The sequence below is a fragment of the Colossoma macropomum genome, unplaced genomic scaffold, assembly GCF_904425465.1.
Source record: "Colossoma macropomum unplaced genomic scaffold, Colossoma_macropomum, whole genome shotgun sequence".
Classification (NCBI taxonomy): Eukaryota; Metazoa; Chordata; class Actinopteri; order Characiformes; family Serrasalmidae; genus Colossoma; species Colossoma macropomum.
Genome location: NW_023494792.1, coordinates 15207200 through 15229456, shown reverse-complemented (window position 1 = coordinate 15229456; position 22257 = coordinate 15207200). Strand labels below are relative to the sequence as shown.

General features: G+C 39.1%; 1 protein-coding gene across 1 annotated transcript in view; it reads left to right on the top strand.

Annotated features, from left to right (window-relative positions):
• Nucleotides 1-301: 301 nt before the first annotated feature.
• The window catches only part of ptprz1a (protein tyrosine phosphatase receptor type Z1a), a 63923-nt gene continuing 41967 nt past the window's right edge, over nucleotides 302-22257 (top strand). Inside the window, 1 exon segment of the mRNA XM_036576166.1 lies at nucleotides 302-510. Coding sequence (XP_036432059.1) covers nucleotides 450-510 — 61 coding nt within the window. The 5' untranslated portion in view covers nucleotides 302-449.

The window sequence follows — 22257 nt, the reverse complement described above, 5'->3', positions numbered from 1 at the left end:
CTGTAATTATAAAAACAGTTATTCGAAATTTTAAAAAAGAAGCCGCTGACTAATAAGAAGAGCACTTCAGCCTCGTAGTCATATACAGAGGGAAAATATCCCCACAAAGACAGGAATACACATTTGTGTAAGTGGTGTGTGTGTGTGTGTGTTGTGCGTAGTGTGTGTGTGTGTGTGTGTGTGTTTGTGTGTGTGTGTGTGTGTGTGTGTGTGTGTGTGTGTGTGTTGTGGGCGGCGCCCTCTCGCGGCTCTTCTCGCGCATGGCCCCAGGCTGGAGCTCCATTCAGCGCGATGGCGCCTGTGGAAGCGTGACAGCGGCAGCAGCTCGCGCGTCTCACTGATGTGATTTTTTTTTTGCCGCCTCGTCGTTTGTGGACTTTTCCTGTCGTCGTCTTCATCCTCACAGTTCTGTGTGTCTCACCTCTTCTCAGCTCTTTCTCGAGAAGAATATGGAAGCTCTCGACAGTAAATGTGCCCTCTCGCTGGCGGTGTTAGTCTTCTGTCAAATAGGTGTGTATCTGCGGTTTAATGTTGTCTACTTGCGAGGTTTGAGGTGCTGACTAGCCTATGGTGCTGAGCGGCTTAGTCTGTAGTCTAAAAACTTTATAGCATAATATAACTTTGTAAAGCTTGGTCGTGTTTCCACTTGAACATGAGACAGTTCTCAAAAAGAAACGACTGAAGTTCAGGTGCCCAACTTCTAAGGTTATGTACCTGAATAGACTAGCAGCTTTTATTTTCGACGAGTTGATAAAATACGACCGTTTGTGCTTTATTTTGGTCATTTGAGATGTAAATGAGTATGTCTGTCTGTTAAAAGAAGACATTTATTTGAATTGTGAGCAGAAGTTGAGAATATTTTACTGCCTAACTTTAGTAGTGTATTGGGTCGTGAATGGGTGGATTTTGCTTTGGCAGTCTGAATGTCATCTCATGTGAGAACTGAAAGGAAAGTGCTAAAGCACGGCCACTCATTCTTCGGTACCTGTAACATTAAAGTGATAATGCTCTATGGAGGTAGAAATGTTCAATTACTGCTGTGCTTCAGGGCATGAAGGTCAGAAGTGTTCCCAAACATTTTAGACTCACAAATTAAACAGTGTTGAGTTGTGTTCTTATATATACTTGTGAACATAGAGTCAGTTTTATCGAGTGTTTGTAGCACACATTTTGTTTGAAATTGGTAGAGCCAGTATCTCTTTCAGCACTCTCACAAATAAGACGATTTCAGCTCTCTGAGGTTCTCTGGGCACTCACCCTGGGACGGCAAGTCAACCCATGCTCCAAAAAAGGCTCAGTTGTAGGACTCTACCCTCAGCTCCTTTATTTCCATTCCTTTCAATTTGGTGCTCTCACTGGTGCTTTCATGAAATCTGTGGCACAAAGGATGGGGCTCAATCTTTTGGAGCTCATAAGCCTTTGCAGAAGAAGAACGAACTGTCTTGTGAATGAAACGTGGGTCTTTGCACCATCTGTTTTCCCCAAGTGCTGCACTATAGATAAGTTTTTTTCCCTTGTGCTTTTTGGGCACTGCTCTGTTTTTTCCACTGTGAAAGTCTCAGTGTTGTTTTTGAGGGCCCAGCTTGTGACAGATGGTGGCTGTACACTGTGGTGCTGTCAATCAGAAGCATGTTTGGGTTCCATAGGCCCCTCCCCTCTCACATGCCCTGTGTGGATGTCCACCTACGAAGGGTGTGCTCCAGTTATTTGCACGGCCACTCAGGCTCTTTGAACAGTATCAGCTCTGTGTATGTACTCTGAGTGTGACGGTAAAAGCTCATTCTTTAAAAGTGGAGCTTTTTATTTTTTAATCGCAGACTTATTTTTATACAGAAATTGGATGGTGGAAAGTTCCTCTCACTGTTTGTCCTCTTCTCTTCTTTCTCTTTCTCTTTCTCTTTCTTGGGGCAGTTAGGCTCGCACGCCCACCCTGCCCATTCTGCTGCTGCTGGTGAAAAAGGGGAGCAGATTTCCCCTCAGCGGCAGCGGGGGCATTTGATGACCAGATTAGTTGGTATTAGTCTCAAGCGTATTCACTCAGGCATGCAGACGGGACGCACTGAGCCTCCGAGTCTTGTCTCTCTCCTCCATGGGACAGTGAGCGGGGCCGTAGCTGAATGGACCCAGGGGGGCTCCAGGGGAGAGCTAAATCCCCATTGCTGGACAGCCCAGGGCCCTGGGCCTAGTCCCCCCAGTGAATTATGCTGTCAGCTGCTCGATTTGTTTTGTGCCTTGGCTGGCAAGAGGCAGCCGGTGCTCACGGGCGCACTGTGACACAGGGAGCCGGGCTGGGAGGGGGAGCCTCATTGTATATGGCATGTGAGAGTGACACTCAGACGGGCCCCTGATTTGTCCCAGTAGTGATGGAGCAGGATGCAGTTTCTGAAGGGGGGGTCAAGTACTTTTGTGTGTGTGTCTGTGTTTGTGTTGTGTGTGTCTGTATGATCTGAACCCATCATGAAAGTGTCAACAGCTCTAGAACCTCGCTGGCTGCCCTGGCTACCACCTTCTCTTTCTGCAAACTCAGGCCATCAAGACTTTGAGCATTTTTCTTTTAGCTTGCTGGAAAAAGTCTTTCAAATGAGTACTCAGCCCTCGTCTTCATTCTCTTCCCTCTCTCCAACCTGCTACTTCCTCTCCAATTATATCCTTTTTCTCTTCTCTTCTCTTCTCTTCTCTTCTCTTCTCTTCTCTTCTCCCAGCCTGAATTCCATTTTCCATTTATTTATATATTTTTCTATATATAACCCCCTTTTCGGTACTTTATCATATCATCAAAACACTTACGGCCTCTCTAGAATTTGAAACTTTTTTATTTACATAATCTACAAAAAAACATAAAAAATATATGATGGGTGTGATATACAGTTACATTTTTAAGTATTGAGTTGTGTACAGTTGTTTTGATTAATGTTTTGTGTCTCCAACTTAGCAAATGGACAAAATTTCACCCCCCCTTCAAATTCTTAGAAAACATGTAAAAGGTATCTGATTTTAAAAATCCCCCCAGGCAATGTTATAACATGTTGTTAAATTCTGACAACTTGTTGGAGCTGCCCAGACCTGGACAAATTACTAAGCTGTGATTGGACAATTGTTATTTATATAGTGACCCTTCACACCACATACTGTGGTTTGATTCTCTGGCTAGGCAAACACATCATGCTACACCAATGAATGGTTTTTGGGAAAGACTCGCAATGCTACATTTGCCTACCTTTGTAACATAATTAGATTGTAAGTCACTCTAGTTAACAGCATCTGCCAAATGCATACATGTAAATATATTTAAGGGAGGGGTTCAGTAGCAAAGTACATGTATTTTGTTATTGTCCACTGTTCTTTAGTAGGTGCATCTGAAAGTAAAAGTGTGTGCAACTTAGTACAGAAAAGGAAGGAGGATTATTATGGCTTGAGATAACATGATTATTATTTTACTTCATCATCTTGCTCTTTTTTCTTTGATCTTTTACCTTATCTCATGATTTCTCATGTCTCATTTGCTGTGTCCTCTCCCTCTGCACACTGTTCTCATCTATCTTCTTTCTGCCTGTGGCTGTATACCATCAGCTATTCCTTTTTTTGTGGTTTCTTTCACTCATGGGCTCGGCATCTTCATCATCATGTGTGTGGGGTGAAAGGCTCTGCTGGTGCCCTGGTGCTGCTCTGCCAGCAGGGTCAGTGGCCCTGACTAGCCACTTAATTAATGACGGTGGAGCAGGCCTGCCTCAAAGGCCTGCTCCCATCAGCAATTTGAGGGAACAACAGGAGGCCTGTTGAGGAGCTGGTAAAGAAGCATTGAGTTCTCCTCCTGTTCTTTAGAGGTCTCTGAGGTGTGTGGTCTGGAAGTGTCTCAGATATTGATGGTCTCTGGACGAGACCAGAATACAAATGAAAGTTTGTGGAAAGCTTGTACGGTAATGGCCTTTGATGAGTCGTGGATGAGCAAGCGAAAGAGAAATCTGTTTTGAGTGGTGACTTGTGATGTGTTAATGGTTGAATTAGTAATTTAGGTTTATTTCAAATAATTGTGAATTTATATTGAATCACACTGTCATAACAAAAGCTTGCATGTTGAAAAATCAAAAGTTTATAGAAGAAGCAAAAATATGTTCTTAACTTTGAAGAGATTTAATTCTGAATAATTTGGGGTCATATTGGTCCATTTGTTAAGAAATGTTCTCGCAATGTAAAGGACAGTTAGCATTTTCAATCGGAATATAAAAACATCCATGATGTCCATAGTGTCTTTAATTATGTGGTATATAATAACTGTGATGTAAAGATTGTGTCACATGCTCTTGTGGGATATGTTTTCATCTGTTAATAGCCGACAGCTTAACCAAAGGAATTTAGTCCTATCCCCCAGGTGCTGGAAGCTGGAGAATGAAGCTGGGTCAGCCTGGTTTGCTGCGTTATTGTTTGCTAACCACCTCCAAAACAGATGCATTTTTCAGTTTGAAATGTTTATCATTATCTCCACTGTCTGTCTGGTCTTGTGCCTGCTTAAAACTGCAGCACACCCACTCGTTCTCTTGACCATCCTGTTTTGCTGGCCCTTGGTGCTTTTGACACCCATCTGCATGTGTCAACTTATACAGTATAGTTAGGAGGCTTGACAAAGTTCTTCTCTTGTCGACAGTCTAGCACTGCCGTACATCTGTGCCTAATGAAAGCATCTGACTGAGCCTGAGGCTGAGCTGCAGGTGGTACACAGTCATCTGCGTCTTTAAAACATGTCTCAATCTGTTCAGGGCAGAGCTTGGATGAAGAAAAGAGCTTTTTTCACTGGACAATGATAAGTTGTGATTAGAGGTGATTAGACCGCTTAGCCCTTAGCCGTTCAGCCCAGTCGTTGTGGTTGAGATTTTAGGTTGTGTTGTGACGAGAACAAACAGAAGGCATTAAACTGTATCAAATGTTTGGGAAAAAGTAGTATTTTTTTAATAATGTGTTAACGCATCATGTTTTTAAGGGCTGTTTTCGTTTGGGGCACATCTGATATGAACATTTTATTGTCAATACTAATACCGTTTTTAAAGAATTAAAATTCTGATGAATTCATAATATTGGCTGATATAATTTTATATATCGTAAATGAAACAGTGGCTGCATATTTCAACCAGTGAGCTTAAATGTCATATATATCCTATATACAGTCAATATACAGTAGTTCCAGCTCCTCTGTGATTGTAGACTCCTGCTCTTCTTCTTATAGCTAGCAGATTCTTGTTACAGTGGAGGCTTTTGAGAGGGACTGTTGCTTTCCACTTTGCTATTGCTATTGTTAGTTTGCTGCTTGTTAATTTATCTATAGGTCTCTTGCAAGCACTGTCCTGCATTGTCTGCCTAAAGTGCCGACGTTGTATACAGTACACAAGCAGCTGGGCTTTGGCTAGTATGGAAAGTCAATGGTGTTAACTATTTGCTAAAAATTTGTGCTGCCAAAACTTTATCACGTTATGAATGTTTTACTGTGTTACTTATTTAAAAACTCAAGTAAAAAGAAGCTCTTAAAGTCTTAAGTAATACAGTTTTAGGGGTGGAACTTTGTGGCATTTGTAGCGGTGTTGTTGGTTTCTGTTAATTAGCCCTTATTATATTAAACTAAATATTTTATTGTAGAACATGGTGTGCTAATGCCAACAGTTAGATTTGAATGCACTTTGTGTGATAGTGTTTGTTTGTGTTCAGGTTTTCCAGTTCAGCCTCTATTGCTAAAAATAAAGGTAAGGAGCTGGTGGCTTCTAATTTAGCGGCCTGTGTTAAAAGTGCTGTTAAGAACGTGAAAGGCCATAAAAGTTCTCATTCCTTACAATAGAAAATGTGCAGGTTCAATGTAATGTAGGTGTTTTATTGTCAGGGTTTTTGCAGATACAAATAAATCTGTGGAACTTTAAAATTGACCTAGTTTTTCTGATATCCAATAAATTGGTTGGGCCCTGTTTCCAGTATATCGTGTTACTGTGGCATAGATTTTGGGAGCAAGAGAGCATTGTGAGTAAAAAGTTTTGGATGAGCAGCCAACTAGGGCCAACAGACTTCCCCAGTGAGGAGATGGTGTGATAGTGTGGCTCACTGAGTTTGGCACGGCAGCCCGGCTGCAAACTTTTCAGGGTCAGTCAAGGACAAAGCCTGCCCAGAGTGGTTAACAATCCTCCAGTTACCCACTCTTCCCCATCTGAGAATCTGTGCCCTTTTCAATTAGGATACCACTCCAAATAGCTACTCGCCTGGGTACTTGAGGCCATCAAAGAAATAATGGGAGATCTTCAGAGTCTTTTAATGAGGCTGATTCTCGTTAATCCAGTTCACCCTGTCTGCGCCGTATGGTCCAGGGAAAACCACTGTTGCTTAGAGCAGGTGAAAAGCAATTAGCAATTAAGCCTACTTGCTGAGCCCCTGCCGTTGTCTTTTCTTTTTCTCCCTTTATGGTTTTGAATATTTACCATGTTGAGCCTGCAGAACCACTACTGTGAATAAAAGGCACTAGAAAAAAATAGTAGAGAGGTGGACTGCTTTGTTGAGTGCCTCTCACATTCCTCAGAACTCTGTACGCTTCTTATTGGCATTGGGATTTAGCAGATCAAGTAATTGCTTGATCAGACGTTCAAACCATGTTCTGTCAGGCTAATTAGAGTTGATTATCATGGCTCTTAGTTGTGGTTGTGGGGATTTTCAAACTTTTTCAGCCCCATTTTGGCAGCGGATATTCTTGGGAAAATGCTAATTACCAGTATGCTAAAATGAAAACGGTTTTAATAAATATATTAAAAAAACATATTTGCTGTGGCAAATGGCAACAAGGTTGTGCTTTTAACCAGAATTCTGCTGTGCTCTAATATCCTTGTTTTTTACATCTTCAACTTAACTGCTATATTTTATGGCCATTGTTGATTTACATGTATAGATAAATGACTGTTGAATTCTGAGTTATTTTAATGTAATTTGTTTTGTGACCCTAGTCAGGAAAACATACATTACTTTTTTAGCTTAACTACTGGATAACTGCTGGTCTAGTTTAGACATGTGCATAATATATGTCCATGATGCATACTGTTGAGTAGGCTTATAGGTTTTTGACAGATCTCATAGAGCAGTGCACTTTTAGCATGTCAATCAAAAATAGCCTAGCTGTTTCACTGCAATACTTAAGTGGCAAAATAACTTATGCTTAATCGAACAGTAGTTTATTGTTAATGTTTGTGGTAGAATATTCCCAAATATTATGTAGTGATGAATGATATTTTAAGCATTATGAGGTGATGATGTTTAGATTTGCATTTTGATGTGTAGACTAGATGGGTAGAGAGAGCAGATGAGCTGGAGGAAAATAATTGTAACATCATTGGCATTTGTCTTAATTACTCAAAAGCTTTGTCCTCAAAGGAGTATACAGCCCTTCTAAACATGAGCTGTTGGCAAATAAGGCACTGACATGATTAAGCTCATGAAGATTTAATTGAAAAAGTTCAAGTTACATGTGGCTGTTTTGTGTTTACGCTAAACTGCTGGTACATTTGAAACTTGGACTTTGGCAAGAAACGTCCTCCTTAAACTCAAGATAGCGTGTGGTACCAGCAGGTATTGTTTCATGAATTCAGTGTTATTCTGGTGGTTTAGTGCAGAATACTTCACGTTTATAAGATATCGGGACTCATTCACCAACTGTTCTTAAGAAGAAATTTCTTCTTAAAACCCATTTACGCAGCTTCCACGAAGGTTCTGACATTCACCAATGTTTTCTTATTTGGGATTTATTCTAAGATAAGAACAGCATCTACACACACTCAAGAACACAAAGGTGTGAACAGTTCTGTGGCTTGAGAAAATATCATAAATCTGACATAGACTTTTTCTTGGGACTTTTCTCAAGAACAAATTTAAGAAAAACTTAGGAAGATATCGGTGAATGAGGCCCAGAGTTACCAGTTAATAGCACTTCAAGAAATCAAAAGCTGATGACCAGAAAACTTCTCTTTTTTCTCCTGTTAAAATGAAATTGGACTATTGGAAACAAATCCAGCCAATAAAAGTGCATCGTTAGTCTCCAGAAGGGAAGCACCCAAATGGCAGTTGTGGGCCAACATTGATATCCAGTATATTTCATGTACATATCTGCCAATGCTGATATCAGTGTGATACATAAACATTTACCTGGAGTTTAATTTTTCATGTAGAGGGTTATAAATGAAATGAATAAATATGCATTTTAGTGCAGTTGTCCAGCTTCACCTAAAAATTCTGCTCTTCCTGAGCACAGTAAATATGCCATCAAATACCACTTTGAGATATCGGTCAAATCAAACATCTGTCCAATGCCTTTTTAAAATAAATTACTGCCAATACTGATATGATTAGTCTCATAGTCTCCAAAGCTAGTTGCTGTATTTGGACACATAATTCTAGCAAACTGCAAGTCTATAAGCTTGTCCTAATGTGGTTTAATCATTCCTGTATTCCTTCTGTGCTGCTTGCAGAGTGCTGGTGGGCAGCAGATTAGATTAGCCTCCATCTAGACCAGCTCATGCCAAATCAGAGACACAAGCTTGCATGTTCAAATTGAACCCTTTATGCATGTGGAAATCTGTTTCAAATGATTCGTCACAGATGTAAAATAGTGCACCATGGCAGATAATATTGCCCTGTAAACAGCATGTTTTTCTATATGCTTTTGATGAGTATAATGCATAGCATACATGTATTTTTCTTCCATCTCTTCATTACATTTGGGGAAACACACTAAACCAGTGCCATGTGAACAGTTTGGTTCATTTTTTAATGCATAACTATAGTTGTTTTAATAGGCATATGAGATGATTATTTTAAAGTTTTTCCTGAAGACAGTTTTTTACAGTAGACTGCCTCTCCCTTATTGGCAGTGCCACAAAAATAGTATTATGGAAGTTAATACATAACTCCTGTAATGCCAATTGAAACCTCCTGTCACATTTTTTCAGTTACTGCCAAGAGAAGAATTAGTTATAAGTAGGTTAATGCTCTGATTAATTTTGGGCCACTGATGAATCAAGAAATATGGGTAAGGATGGTTCTTGGTTCCAGTATGTGGGCTGAGGCTCTGTAAAGGAGCCACAATGTGGTAACGCTTCCGTGCTGTTCAGCTGTTTCACAGATTTCTGTCTATGTCTTAATGAATATTTCTCTCTCAATGATCTCTACAACTCTTGTCGTCTATAGATGGGTCCATGATAAGATCCATGATTTTAATCCGGTACAAATCTACAACGTCTATAATTTTTACAAGTCTGACTGTAGTAAGTTGAAGTTAAGAGTTAATGTCAAACTGGAGCTCCCTTGATAAAATAAGTCTTGTTCAAATGCAATGCAATAACAAAATCTGGTAATATATGGCTGTGTCCTGTGTTGTTCGGATGTAACAATGCATTGTGACACAGTGCAATGCAAAAATGTGACAGTGTACATTGTGAAGAATGGATATTCCATTAATTATGCCATCTAATACAGCTGCATTGTTTAAACACAAAGTTTGCAAACAGTCAGTACCAACTGACTCCAGCACTCCTTTGTAGTGTCTCTAGTGTCATTAGTAAGTTGTGCAGCATGGTTATAATGATCATTTTTCTTCATTAGAAGAAAATACAACCATACTGAATCGTAACACAGTATTGTGAATTGAAACAAATCGTGAGTGAATCATTACATACCCCTACTGTGTTGTTATCGTTAGTGAGTGTAGCTTCTGTGTAGCACAAAATGTTCATTTGTATATCTGGGCTAAGACATTTCAATCTGGGCTATCTGCGGTAATTTGGGGAAATTACACAGATACTTTATCCTGTACGAATCGGCCGGTCAAATCCCTTACAAATAACATTACGGAACCTCCTCTGGTAAAACTAATCCAGCTCCAATACTAATACCAGCTCAGTAAAACTAATCCAGTGCTTTAGTCTCAAAGCTGCCTGATAACATCTTCAGAACTGAGGACCTTAGATTTCTCATTAGCTGACTCTTATACTGACACTCATCCCAGTTCTTGCAGGTCTTCTTTCACCTAGACATGGATAGTCCTGTATCCCAGCTACAAGGAGCTGTCGTGTCAGACACATACTGAAAACACAGACTCAGTGAAACATGAGTGACTGTTGAGCAGATTTTGCCATTTTTTTAATTTTGTATATCTGGCTGCATATCTCCTCTGAAATGACTTTATGCCATTTTTATAAAGTAGGACCAACATTGCAGGCCTTTAAAATCAGGCCATTTCAACTATTATTTGTTTATGGAATATTCGTTAATAAAGAGGGCTCTGTTAGGCTGTTACAGCTATATACAACAACAGCTTCAAATGAACATAAAGTGGTCACACTTGTTTGCTAAGAAATGTCTCCTTAATCTTATGGGGTATATCTTATGGGGTAATGAGTTGTGAAATTTGATTTTAAACCTTCAGAATGGGGACACAGGTCCTTGTCCAGTAGTTAGGGGCCTTGAGGTAAATTACATTTTTCTGAAACTTGGTTTATGGTTGTTGAAACTTGTAGAATGCCAGGCAGTATTCCTGCTCAGATAAGAAGGACAATGGGGCTGAACTGATAACTGATGCAATCTTTAGAGGGGGCAGTTTTTTTGAGAACCCTCTGGGGGTACTGTAGAAGAACGCTTTTCTACTCTGATTGAATCTGTTGGTTAATTAGTAAACAAGTTGCACAGTATACAGCAGGTAAAATCATTAGTGTTAAATTGACCCTGGTAGCGGACATCTTGAAAACTAATAGGCTAATAGGTACAGCTATTGTAGAGAGCCCTCTTTACCCAAAGATCTAAATGTCCCAAAGCCAAATCTATTAGGATGATATTAAGATTTGACCTTCACTTTCTGGCGCTACGATGCATTAATTAGGTGCTATCACAGATAAACAACAGGTCATACTTGTAGCACAAGTGACTATCCTTTTTAGCTGCTTACTGCTACTCTGTTAGCAAATGGCAGGGAGAACAATATGCGTTATCTGACTTGTTCAGTTTAGTGTTTGTAGGTTATTGTAATTTGTGATTCAGTGTAATAAATCATAAATATCAGCATCACTGAGAAATATCAGTCTTAAATAATAGTTAAATAATTTTATTGATTGAATTTCCACATTGATCTATCTGTAGTAGATACATTCCTAAGAGTTAAGGTTACAAAATAGTTCCTAAATTTCCTAATTTGGCTTGGACTTACGGTTCTATGAAAGAAAAAAAAAATTAAAATATAACTTTTACATTATGTGAAGGTTCCTTAAAGTTTAAAAAGGTTCTTCACACTCACACGTCTCATTTATAAAAATGGCTCTTTAAAGCACCGTTCATTGAAAAGTTCTTTGCGCCATCGACATTGGTTCTTCTGTAGCATCACTCAGCCCTTTTTGTGTATCTGAGTGATTTTGCTTTTGTAAATAATTCTTTGAATCTATTATATGCGTTTATTGCTCTTAGTCTTGTATGTGCTGAGCTGTGCTTTAATACTGTGTTTTTATGCCTGCTGAACAAAAGAATGTCCCTTTAGAAATCAAGTTCAGTTCAAGCTACACTAACAAAAATGTGGGCCTGTACTCCGGTTACTCTTTGCAGTCTTGTGAAGAAAATAGGTCTCTGTTAATGCATCAGGTCACTGAGTAAAAAGTTGTACTGCTCTCCCAGTGGTAGAGTTACAGTGGATTAGAAGAGCCAGGTCCTTTATTTGTTTTTCTTCCAGTCCCAGTTTTCACGGCTCCCTCCATTTGGCAATGGAGGCTATAGTACAGGAACATTACTGCAGGCCTGTATGACTGAGAGAGGTCTTAACTAAATAAACCTCCTCAGTGAAAACGTCTCTCCGGTCCCCTCAAAGCTCTCCGTCCCACTATAAACACAATGTTTAAATGGACCTCGTGTTTAAAACACTCCCGGGCCCACTGTAAATGTTTACAGACATTTCACAGAGTGGTTGGGTGAAAAAAGAAGCAGCTTTTTGTCTTCAGGAGGTTCTAAAGTCTGACTAATGGCTGAAAACAACAAGAATTGTGTGAGCATCACAAAAGGTAGCATTGTTTCTGTAGAAAGGTTGACCTGTAAGAGTTGTCCATTCGAGTGAGGAGAAAGGAAGCAGGGTAAAGTGATATAAACTTGTGCAGTGTCTGACTGAATGGAGCTGGACTGGTGCTGTGTCCATGGCGATGAGTGAGGGATGGAGGGAAGTCAAAGTGGCCAGAGGCCATGTGGAGATCTACTTGTTTTCCGGGACTAGTGCTGCTACACTGCCTGCATGCTGATTGGCTGAAGCAGCTTTCCAGGCTAAGTAACCTGGGCTAATAGTGATAGAAGGTGAAAATTACAATGTTCTGATTGATGGTTATTTTGGTTGAGGGACCCAGGATCTGTTTCTTGTCAGACTGGCTCAGAATGTTCGGAGGGGGATTCTAGAAAGTTCCTTAAGACCAGGACTGTTAGGACTGGATGATAATGGACAAAGTTTTAAATCATGACGGTGCTACATAAATTGCTACATATTACAGTATTCCTTGTGGTATGTTTTAACCACGCTGCACAACTCTTGATGTCGTTAAAGGTCACTCTGCATTATTTTGACAAAAAATTATGTACATTTGTTGGATCTTGTGAGGCCCCTGGGCAGAAGAGTTTTTGGAGGTCAAATTCTTCATATGGTGTCACAAATAAGCAACGATAATGCAATGTACAAACAATGCAAAGCACACTAAAGGTAGCCCTTCACCTGAATAGCCACGTCCCTGATCACCTGCTGTATAGTCATACACAGTCTGAGTTAATGTTAGTCCGGGTTGTTATCGAGGGAGGAAATAGTAGGGATATCTACTGAACTGTTGAGGTGTAACTACAGACTTTAGCCTGAGGTTAGCCTTTACATTAACAGTTGTTCGCAGCTGTTAAACCCACAGCTCAACAGCTGGTACTGAAAGCGTGAATGATTGTAATATTTACTAAGCTCCAGTAATGTCTGATATAAGCACGAGTGTATGGGATGCACATATGACTCAAAACTTGAGAAATTTGGAGCTGAAACAACCTTTAGCTCAGTTATTGCTGAGCTAGGTATGCTGCAGTGTGCTTATATGTATGCACTCCAGGTTTATCTATATATTGTTTAGATAAAATTAAATATTTAAAAAGTAGAATTGTATAAATATTAGGATTTGTGGGCACCTATCGAGTAGTTAGTATTGGTATCGGTCCTCAGTACTAGAGGGTCAGGTATCAGTATCAGAAGGGAAAAAGTGATATCGGTGCATCCCTAAGTCTTACACATGGAAGGGGAAACACTAACACTACTATCACACATGTCATTTGAGTGGGAACAACAAAACCCTAGTTAATAATAACTGAAAACAGAAAACTGTCATGAAACCAGGTACCATTTCCTCACTTATTTAATTTGTGTAGCTATTAGGACATATTCAAGAGCTATTTGCTCATCTGACCTTTGCATCTGCAGTGGATTGTCCCAAGTATTTGAGCCTGCTCGGGTCTGATTCCCCCATCAGTCAGAGGTGTCTGAGCGCTGACGCCAGTGGCCTGTTCAGTAATCCATCCCATGCACACAATACATTTGGCAGCCCTAGCTTTGTTTATAAATTTGTCTGTTCCTTATATGTCAGTACCTCTTGTATCTCATACTATGAAGAAACTGTATTGAACCGCTGCTTGATGAATGCTTACTTTCTGATTTTGGCTAATCAAAGCACATCTGGCGATTATAAAACACCAGGGACCTACATGACCGGCTTGACCTCAGAGATGATGATTTTTGAAACTCATTAGTAAAGTGATAATTCATCCCTTGACATCTTGAATATGCACAGAGAGTCTGGTGTTTACTCAAAATCTTTCAGTTTTTGATCTGTCCTTTCAGTTTTGCCATTAGTGCACTAGCGAGAGGCCTTTGTCTGACCCTTTAATGTGCCTGATGCAGATGTTAGAGTCGGTGGATTGAGTGTAACTATTTAATTGTTTGCAGTTGAGGGGAAATTCTTCATACTTAATTAATGTGTAATGGCCTGCTCCTGCCAAACACGCGCATGGTGTCTTGTCAGTATAAGACAGTGAATCACTGACAGTGATTGTAGTGTAATTATAAGCACATCCAACTCCCACACACACTTTAGCACCATTGTGTCATATTCTCACAGATAAGCTCAGGCAACACATACGCACACACTCTGCTGTATTACTATCTTCATTGGGGTTTTCATTTCAATAAATTACATGTTACTGTTGCTCTGTATTGCTGTATCTACACTTGAAAATGATTCTATCCTGTTCTAAGTTTTATAATAAAGGTTGCCAGGTGCAATAAAAAATATCGAGGACCAGAAAATGGTGTTTTGTGGTCCAGAATGTTCATGGTTTTCCATCATTGTGCTGGCATTTTGTCACCATAAAGAACATAAAGAATTGAGCACACACACATAAACACAAACATTTCAAAATGCATTCACTGCCTTGGGCTAATGCCACACACACAGCCAGAGCATGGTGATTTGGCAGATTTTAGAGTGTCTGTTGACAGCATCCAGCTCATGCTTGTGGTTTGGCATGAATCAACTGAAAATGATAACCTTATACATGTTAATATTGTTCCTGCATTTGGCTCATAAATGCACCTATTATTATTATTTTCAGGGTCAGTGACATGATGAGCATTTTTGTGTCCGTTATTTTAAGTCCATTATTTTCCTATTGAATAATTAAATAAATATGTGACATACATCACTTTATTATACAATGCCTCCTTTATTACAGTACAGTGATCATATCAAAATAAAATTAATTTCAGGCATTTTTGCCTGGCAACACAAAACATTTTGCAGATTAAGTAAACTATTAAAAGGTGTCATTTATAATATTAAAATTCTAGTTTGGCATGATTTTCGATTTGTAACCTCTTTAATTGTAACATGTCGCAAAATAGGGTAGCTTTTAAAGGTTTCAACTCAATGAAAAACTTTTATCCATAAATTCTGATTTCCTCAAAATGTCATGCGGCACAACCAACAGCAAAGAATATTTATTCTGACATGCTTTTAAGAAAGAGTTGGCAGGTATTGCCTCATAAAGAAGACCCCAAGTGACCTTCATGGTGGAGTGTCTGTAGCCCTTTCACAAATATTGCAAAAAGCCGAGATTAGACAATTCAAATGTTATGACCTGAGGTAAATCATAAAAACGTGTTATTGTTATAATTATGTTTATTTTTTATAACCTTTATAACTTTCAAGAACAAAGGGGTGTCCCAAGTACAAAGAGTAATTTCTACACATTCAAAGTAGTGGTAAATAACTTTTTTATTAATATGGTTGTGCCACCAGACGTTTTCTGAGTGGTAAAATTGATTCTGATTCTTTTTAAAACTGAATTTATAACATGTGACATATATAACATATGAAATCTATCAAACAGATATCAGCACATTGAATAGATTCTTTCAGATACCCGTTAGCCATGATCATCTAGATATGATCCAAAAGATTTGTGGTGCAAAGGGGATTTACATGTAAAATAGCAGTGAGAGAGATTCTGAATAGTTGTGCTATCCTTAAGATGATACATGACTATGACACAAAGGCCCACTGTTAGTTTCTTGTGCAGCTTTATGGTGAATCCATGCAAAATATAACCCATTCACTTTCTGTGGAGTGTCTCATCTAATTGTCTTCTACTTCTCTGACCTGGTGTCCTCATCTCATTATAAAAGGAGTATTTTTACAGTCGGAACTGTGAGTTCACCCGATATATCCCCTGCTCTTCCTCAGCTCTGTTCTCCAAGGTGTCTGTGCTTCATCTGCCACTTCTGCTGTGTCAGTTTAATTTGGCTAATGTAGGCTGGGGTTTGAAGTGCTGCTGTGTGACTGTGAAGGACAGTGGACACAGGCAGCGCATTCTCTCGAGGCTTACAGTGTCTCAGAAAGGTGTAGAGTTCGTACTGTGAACAAAGCCTTGCTCTTTTACCTTGCCATCTTCATTTTACTCCCTGTTGCTTTCCTGTTACTCTTCTGACTTCTTTATTTTGCTTTTTACTTTATTTATCTTTGAAAACCCATTAGTTGGGTCCTTAATGGAAAACAGGTAAAGTTCCACATTTTAGAATACGTGTGCCGCTAATACATGATGTGATGGTACCTCTGAAATAGAGTACATATGTCCTTACAACGTATGTTGAATTTAGTGCATAAATCCGAGTGAACTCATTTAACAAGAATGAGAAAGGAAAAAAGAGAAAGTGAGAAATGAAAAGGAAACATCTCCTAGCCACCATATGAGAAAACTCTGTCTTTGCTAGCAGTTGCCTCAGTAAAGGGTGAGCCCCTGACCAACTTCTGGACATCTTGTTTGTTTGGTCAGACACTTACAGTAACACATTTCACAAAGCGATGAGGCTTTTCAAGGCCTAATAGCTTCTTCAGTCTTAGAAATGCATTCCTGCCCCATTGAGCGCAATTTGTCACACTTACCAAAACTAAGTGTTATTTTCAGCTTCTTTCTCTATCTCTCTCTCTCTTACCCTCTATCTCTCCTGGTTTTTCTTCTTCCCCCCCTCTTTCTTATTCTCTACTTCTGTTTCTCTTCTTCTTTCTCTCTCTCTACTTTTTTCTCTTTCTCATTATTTTCCCTTTGTCTTTCTCTGTTTCTCTCTGTACAGTGAGGGGAAACAATTATTCAGACACTTTTTTTGTTGTTTAAAATAATCCCAGGTCATATATCCACTTTAGATTTACGCTGAATGTCTTTTGACAAAAAAGTATGTATGCATAAGCATAAACAGTGATATGTTTAAAAAACAAGATTGAAAAAAGATTTCAAACACCAAAAATGAATAATGTTAGTACTTTGTTGCAAAGCCTTTGTTGGATTCAGGATGAGGTTCAACTTTGGTGCATTTCTCTTCCATTCCCAAAGGTTATGAGGGTCACTGATGGCCCTGCAATTTTAAAATCCTTCATAAATTTTTCAGTGAAAGTCAAGCCCAGGCTATTGACTAGGCCATGCAAGAAACCAGTCTTGAGTTAATTTGGCTGTATGTCTGGGGTTATTGTCTTGAAAAGTCTAATTTTCTCCTCAGATTCAGTTTCTTGGCTGATGAGATTAAATTCTCACCAAATATATCCTGGTACATCACTTTATTCATGTTTCCTTCAGTGACATGTACTGCCACAGAACCATTTGCAGAGAAGTAGCTTCATATTGTGATGCTTCAACCTCTTTCTTCACTGTGGGTTTGGTGTTCTTGGGATCATACACGCAACCCTTCTTTCTCCAAAAATGATAAGCCAAATTGTTGCAGAGTTTGTTGTTCCAAAAGAGTTCTGATTTGTTTAGTTTTGTGTGGGGTAAAAAAACAGAGGTGACTGTGGTGCAGTTCTTTGCTTATTCTTCACTGTGCAACTGTTGTTTCTGCTGATTTCAGGTTGTCTTCTTTTTGAGCGACTGCTGACTATCCAGGGACAATTAGTTGTGGACGAGGATGTTTTTCCATTTGAGTGTTGTTAAGTAATGTTGTCCCTGAGACGCTTAGAAAGCGCCTTCTTTTTCACTATGATTACTACTTGTTGTCTGAAAACTTCCCAACCAATGTAGTGTCTTTAAAGATGGCACCAGGTGCAATTTGCAGCATTGATAACTAGAACTGAACTATACTTGATACATAACCTATGTATTTGAAGTGGATATATGCACTGGAATCATATTTAATAACATAAACTAGAAGTACCTGAATACTGTATATCCCTCTCTTTTCTCTCTCTCGCTCTCTCTCTCTCTCTCTCTCTCTCTCTCTTTCTCCCTTTCTCCCTCTGTATGCATGGTGGGTGGGGGGTGTGGGGTGTATGTGTGTTTGAGTCTCTCAGGGTCTTCTTAATCCTCTTATTTTCCTGCAGTCTGTAGATTTTACAAACGCTAAATTCATTTGGACTTTACAAACCTGAGCTTCTTGTCCATACAGTCCACTGCAGGATCATGATAACAGAGAGAGGCTATGTTTTGTATTATAGTAAAGTTGCCAAATCTTTTATGATAGGCAACTGAGAATTATACTGATGTGTGATTTGCCATTAGGCAAAGTATATAATAAATGAAAGGCAGAACCAATTTAGATGGATGGTTTGAAACCTTATATGTCTTGTTCCACAATGGACGGTAAACAAAAAGCCGCAGTCTCCTACAGTTAGGACGCAGCAGGTCTTTGTACGCTTCCATTCACACTCTGTTACCATGAACAGGAAATTGAGCCGTCAGCAGTGCGGTTGGCGTCAAGCATGTCTGTTGATTGAGTGAAAGAGAATATGGGTCCTCTCAGACTAAAGCTACATAAGTTTACCTGCAGACTCGCTGTGGCTCTTTACAGCTCTGATGCTTAGCTCATTAAGATGTTTATGTTCAAATAGAGAAGACACTGGGTCTGTGAGACTTGGCAGAAACAACTGTGTATTTATGAGTCTGTTTCATTAGTTTTATTTTTAGTCATTCCACGATTTAGTTTTTCAGGTAATTCAAGTTCTGGTAGTTTCAGAAAATACTGACATTAGCTGATATAAATGGCTAATAGCACCTAAATACTCCAAGCAACCAAGAGCGCTAAGGTAATATTAGGCCTTGCAAATAATACAGTAATTGATTACAAAGGGCCAATTAAACAGAAAGCCAGTTATGTTCAATGGCTTACTATTTGTGTGTGTGCACTGCTAAAATACAAAAGCAGGCTTTTACCTCTGATCATACTGCAGTTGTTAAATATTTGTTTAATTTGAACTACTTTATGCCCACCTCTATATAGCAGTGTGGTATAGCAGTATAAAAAGAAAAGCTGAAGCGGCGTTTGGTTTTATAGCACCTGAGTTAGTCACAGCAGAATATAATTACGGAATTTCCTTGTCCTCAAAGAAGCAGTTGCAAACTGATTTTATTAGTTTGAGGTGGTTTCATTGAAATATATTGTTAAGAAAATGGTGATATAATGTATCTTATTTCAGATTTGCCATTTTATCAGCAAGTAAAATCAGTAAGAGCTCCCTCACGATGTAGAGCACGACAACACTATTAGCTTCCAAGGATCTGAAAAAAAGAGGAATTTTTTTCATGTCATGTAATTTTTTTTTTTTTTCAAAAAAACTAAAAACCTGCAGTATCAAAATATACTGGATAAAGCTGAAATATTTTACACTTGAATTCTCCAATAAAAAAGCAGGGCACTAAGCTAATGTTAGACTTTTGGAGCTGTACACAACTTGATTGCACAGAGCAGATGTGAAAGATATCCATTGAATGTGTATAGATGTGTCTGTGTAGTCACAGGTGCACAGACAATCCAGAAGGGGCTCAATCATGTTGTTTGTCAGACAAAGCTAACAGTAAGATAAGCCAAAAGCATAATCCTCTGTTGATACTGGATAGGTAGGCAGGTACTTCTGGCTCACCTTTTCACTGTAATGTATCTTCCCTTGTCGAGGCAGGGCTAGTACAGAAGAGGTCTTTCATGTCACGGCCATTGTTGCTTACATTGTTTTCTTTCACCCAAAGGAGAGGGGTCCTCTCTGGGGACTGCTCTTTTATGTGGAAAAAGAGGACATTAGCATAGTCTAGTGTGGGAGATACTGGACGCACAAAGAAGAGACGAGGGTTTTAAAGGTGATGTGAAGTGTCATTTGAACTGTTTGCTTTGCCTCACACAATGATGCTACAGTGCAAAATGATAAGACAGTTAAGGTTTGGTGACAAAAAAGTGGACATTAACAACCCACTAGGGCATATGTTGATTTGATCAGGTTTGTTTAGATTGTGAGTGGCTAGTGAGTAGTTTCACTGATTTATTGGTATGGGAAATCCTGCTGATAAGGCACCAATAAAGGCTATTTAAATGTTATATAAGGGACATGATGCTATTTTGAGCACCTCCCAAACATACTGTTGTATGCAAAAGTTTGCATACATGCTTTTTACATTTTTTTAAATTAACAAAACATGTAATTGGGGTGTTCAAACTTTTGCATGTGACTGCATGTTTGGTAGGTGCACAGAACAGAATGATGTTTCTTATATGACATTTAAATAGACATGTTGACATGTAAACTTGTTGATCAGGGGCACCAAAATGTTTATATACGACTGTACTGTCAGGCATCAGGGGAACTCTTGTCTGATAGTTTAACATTGTGATGGTTCATGTTATTCACCTCTTTTCAGGTTAAGTTCTAAGGTCATTCACACATGGCTTTTTTATATTTGCATGATGAATTGTAGATTTTACTGTTCATTAGGGTCAATAAAAATAAACTAGAGGTATCAGAATCTGTTTAATTTTTGACCATTAAAATTTTATCAGCAGTTAACAGAATTTTTGGGGTTTGTGTTGTTAGTCGGGACCTAGTTTTACCTCAAGAGGTAAAGTACAGTTTTTCATGAAGGCAAAATTCTGTTTTGGATTTTTCACAGTGTGCACATATTCCTTCTGATTTGGACTGAGTTGGTGATGGATGGACTGCTAAAACTAAAATGACACACTTAAGAAACCGACAGCTATGGGTCAGAGACCTGGCCCACATAGCGGCTGCGCAAGCTAATCATTTGGAAATTAGATCATAACAAGGGAGGCTGCTGGCATTTATTTTCTCCACCCTCGGCATCTGTCTCTGCCTCTTCTCAGTTTAAGCATTCACTCAAAGGTGTGAGTTAGATGTTTGTTGCAATTTGTTGAGAATTTCTGATAACCTTATTCTAAATCTCAGCTTGATTTCCTGAAGACCTAAAAAGACAAGATCTGGACACGACTGGGTGACTTAACAGTTGTTATAATACTCCAAGTTCAAGAATTAGTACTCAAGTTCTCTTAGCTACAGAGTTTAATTATTCCAGCATCTAGTAGTTGATGGCTTAGAGAGGCGAAGAAGCTATCAGGGCTTTTTTGAGGCCATTCAGCACCAAAGGTTGGGTTGTGTTAGTCTACAGAATGATGGATAGGAAAGTGCTGTGTTGGGGAACTTTTAACCTCTGACTCTGTAACGGTGGGTGGTGACCCTTTGAGTGTGTGTAATGGTTTACTATATGACGGGTATGAATTAAACCGCCAGGCAGAGCGCTAAGAGAGAGAGAGGGTGAAGAGTGGTCTTAGTATTACAGTCTGCATAAAGGCATAAACATAGAGCTAAACATTTGAGTTTAAGTGCTCCTGTCTTTGGCACATGCCATTGCTATGAAAAATCACTTTGCTATGCTTTTATTAATTTGAAGTGATCAGAATACAGCTGCTTTGTAATATGCTAGTACAAATGTTGTTGCTACAGAGGCTGACAGCATGCCTGCCATGTTAGAGGCCATTAGTCTTGGAGTAGACAAAAAAACCATGCTGCATTCATGCACAAATGAGATGATATTGCTTTTACTCTCTGCTCTTCTTGTGTCTGTGTTCATGTCTGGGTTTTCTCCACCACATTTAGACTATATCTTTCTTTATAAACATTATAAAAGTGTATGTTGTATTCAGTGTCCAAATTGCTAGTCTCCTACACTGTAAAAATTATGCACCAAAGTACTTTTCTGAAGCAGCTAAGGGCTGTCTTTACTGTAACTAAGCCCAGCTACCTAACGCTGCCTAACTATCTAACAGCATGCTAGATTACCTAGCACAATCTGTACGACAATAAAGTAAAGCATAGGATATTCAAGTGAGTTCACTTTGTTAGTATCTTTTTTCTTTGTATGTGTCTTCTTACCACTGCAATGACAATGCTAATTTTTGCTAGCTATGGAATCCAGTCTATATGGGAATTGCAGCTAATAGTGTTATACATTCATTTTCCCACACTGAGTTTAATACTATACAGCTCTAGCTTAAATTGTGACTTGTGGAGCTTGTAATACATGCACATTTGGGTAGGATTTTCCTTTAAAAAGTATTTAAGATGCAAATTAATGGCATGAACTGCTGTTTTGACTTGTTCATTTGCTAATATCCCTGCTAGAAAACCCAGCAAACATAGCTGGCCACTGGCAAAATCATGTTGTGTTTTGGGTGCTGGTATGCTGGTCAGCAGCAATGGAAGGTGTTATGCCAGCAAAACCAGCAAATGGTGTGTTTTGGATGTTGGTATGGAGTTCATGCTGGTTTAAGCTGTTTTTTAGCGGGGATGTGTGCGCACATATGCAATATTGAGAAAAGGGGATATTGTTGATTTACCGTAAAATAGTACTGGTGGGCTCATAGGCCTATGTAGTCTTGTGAAAATT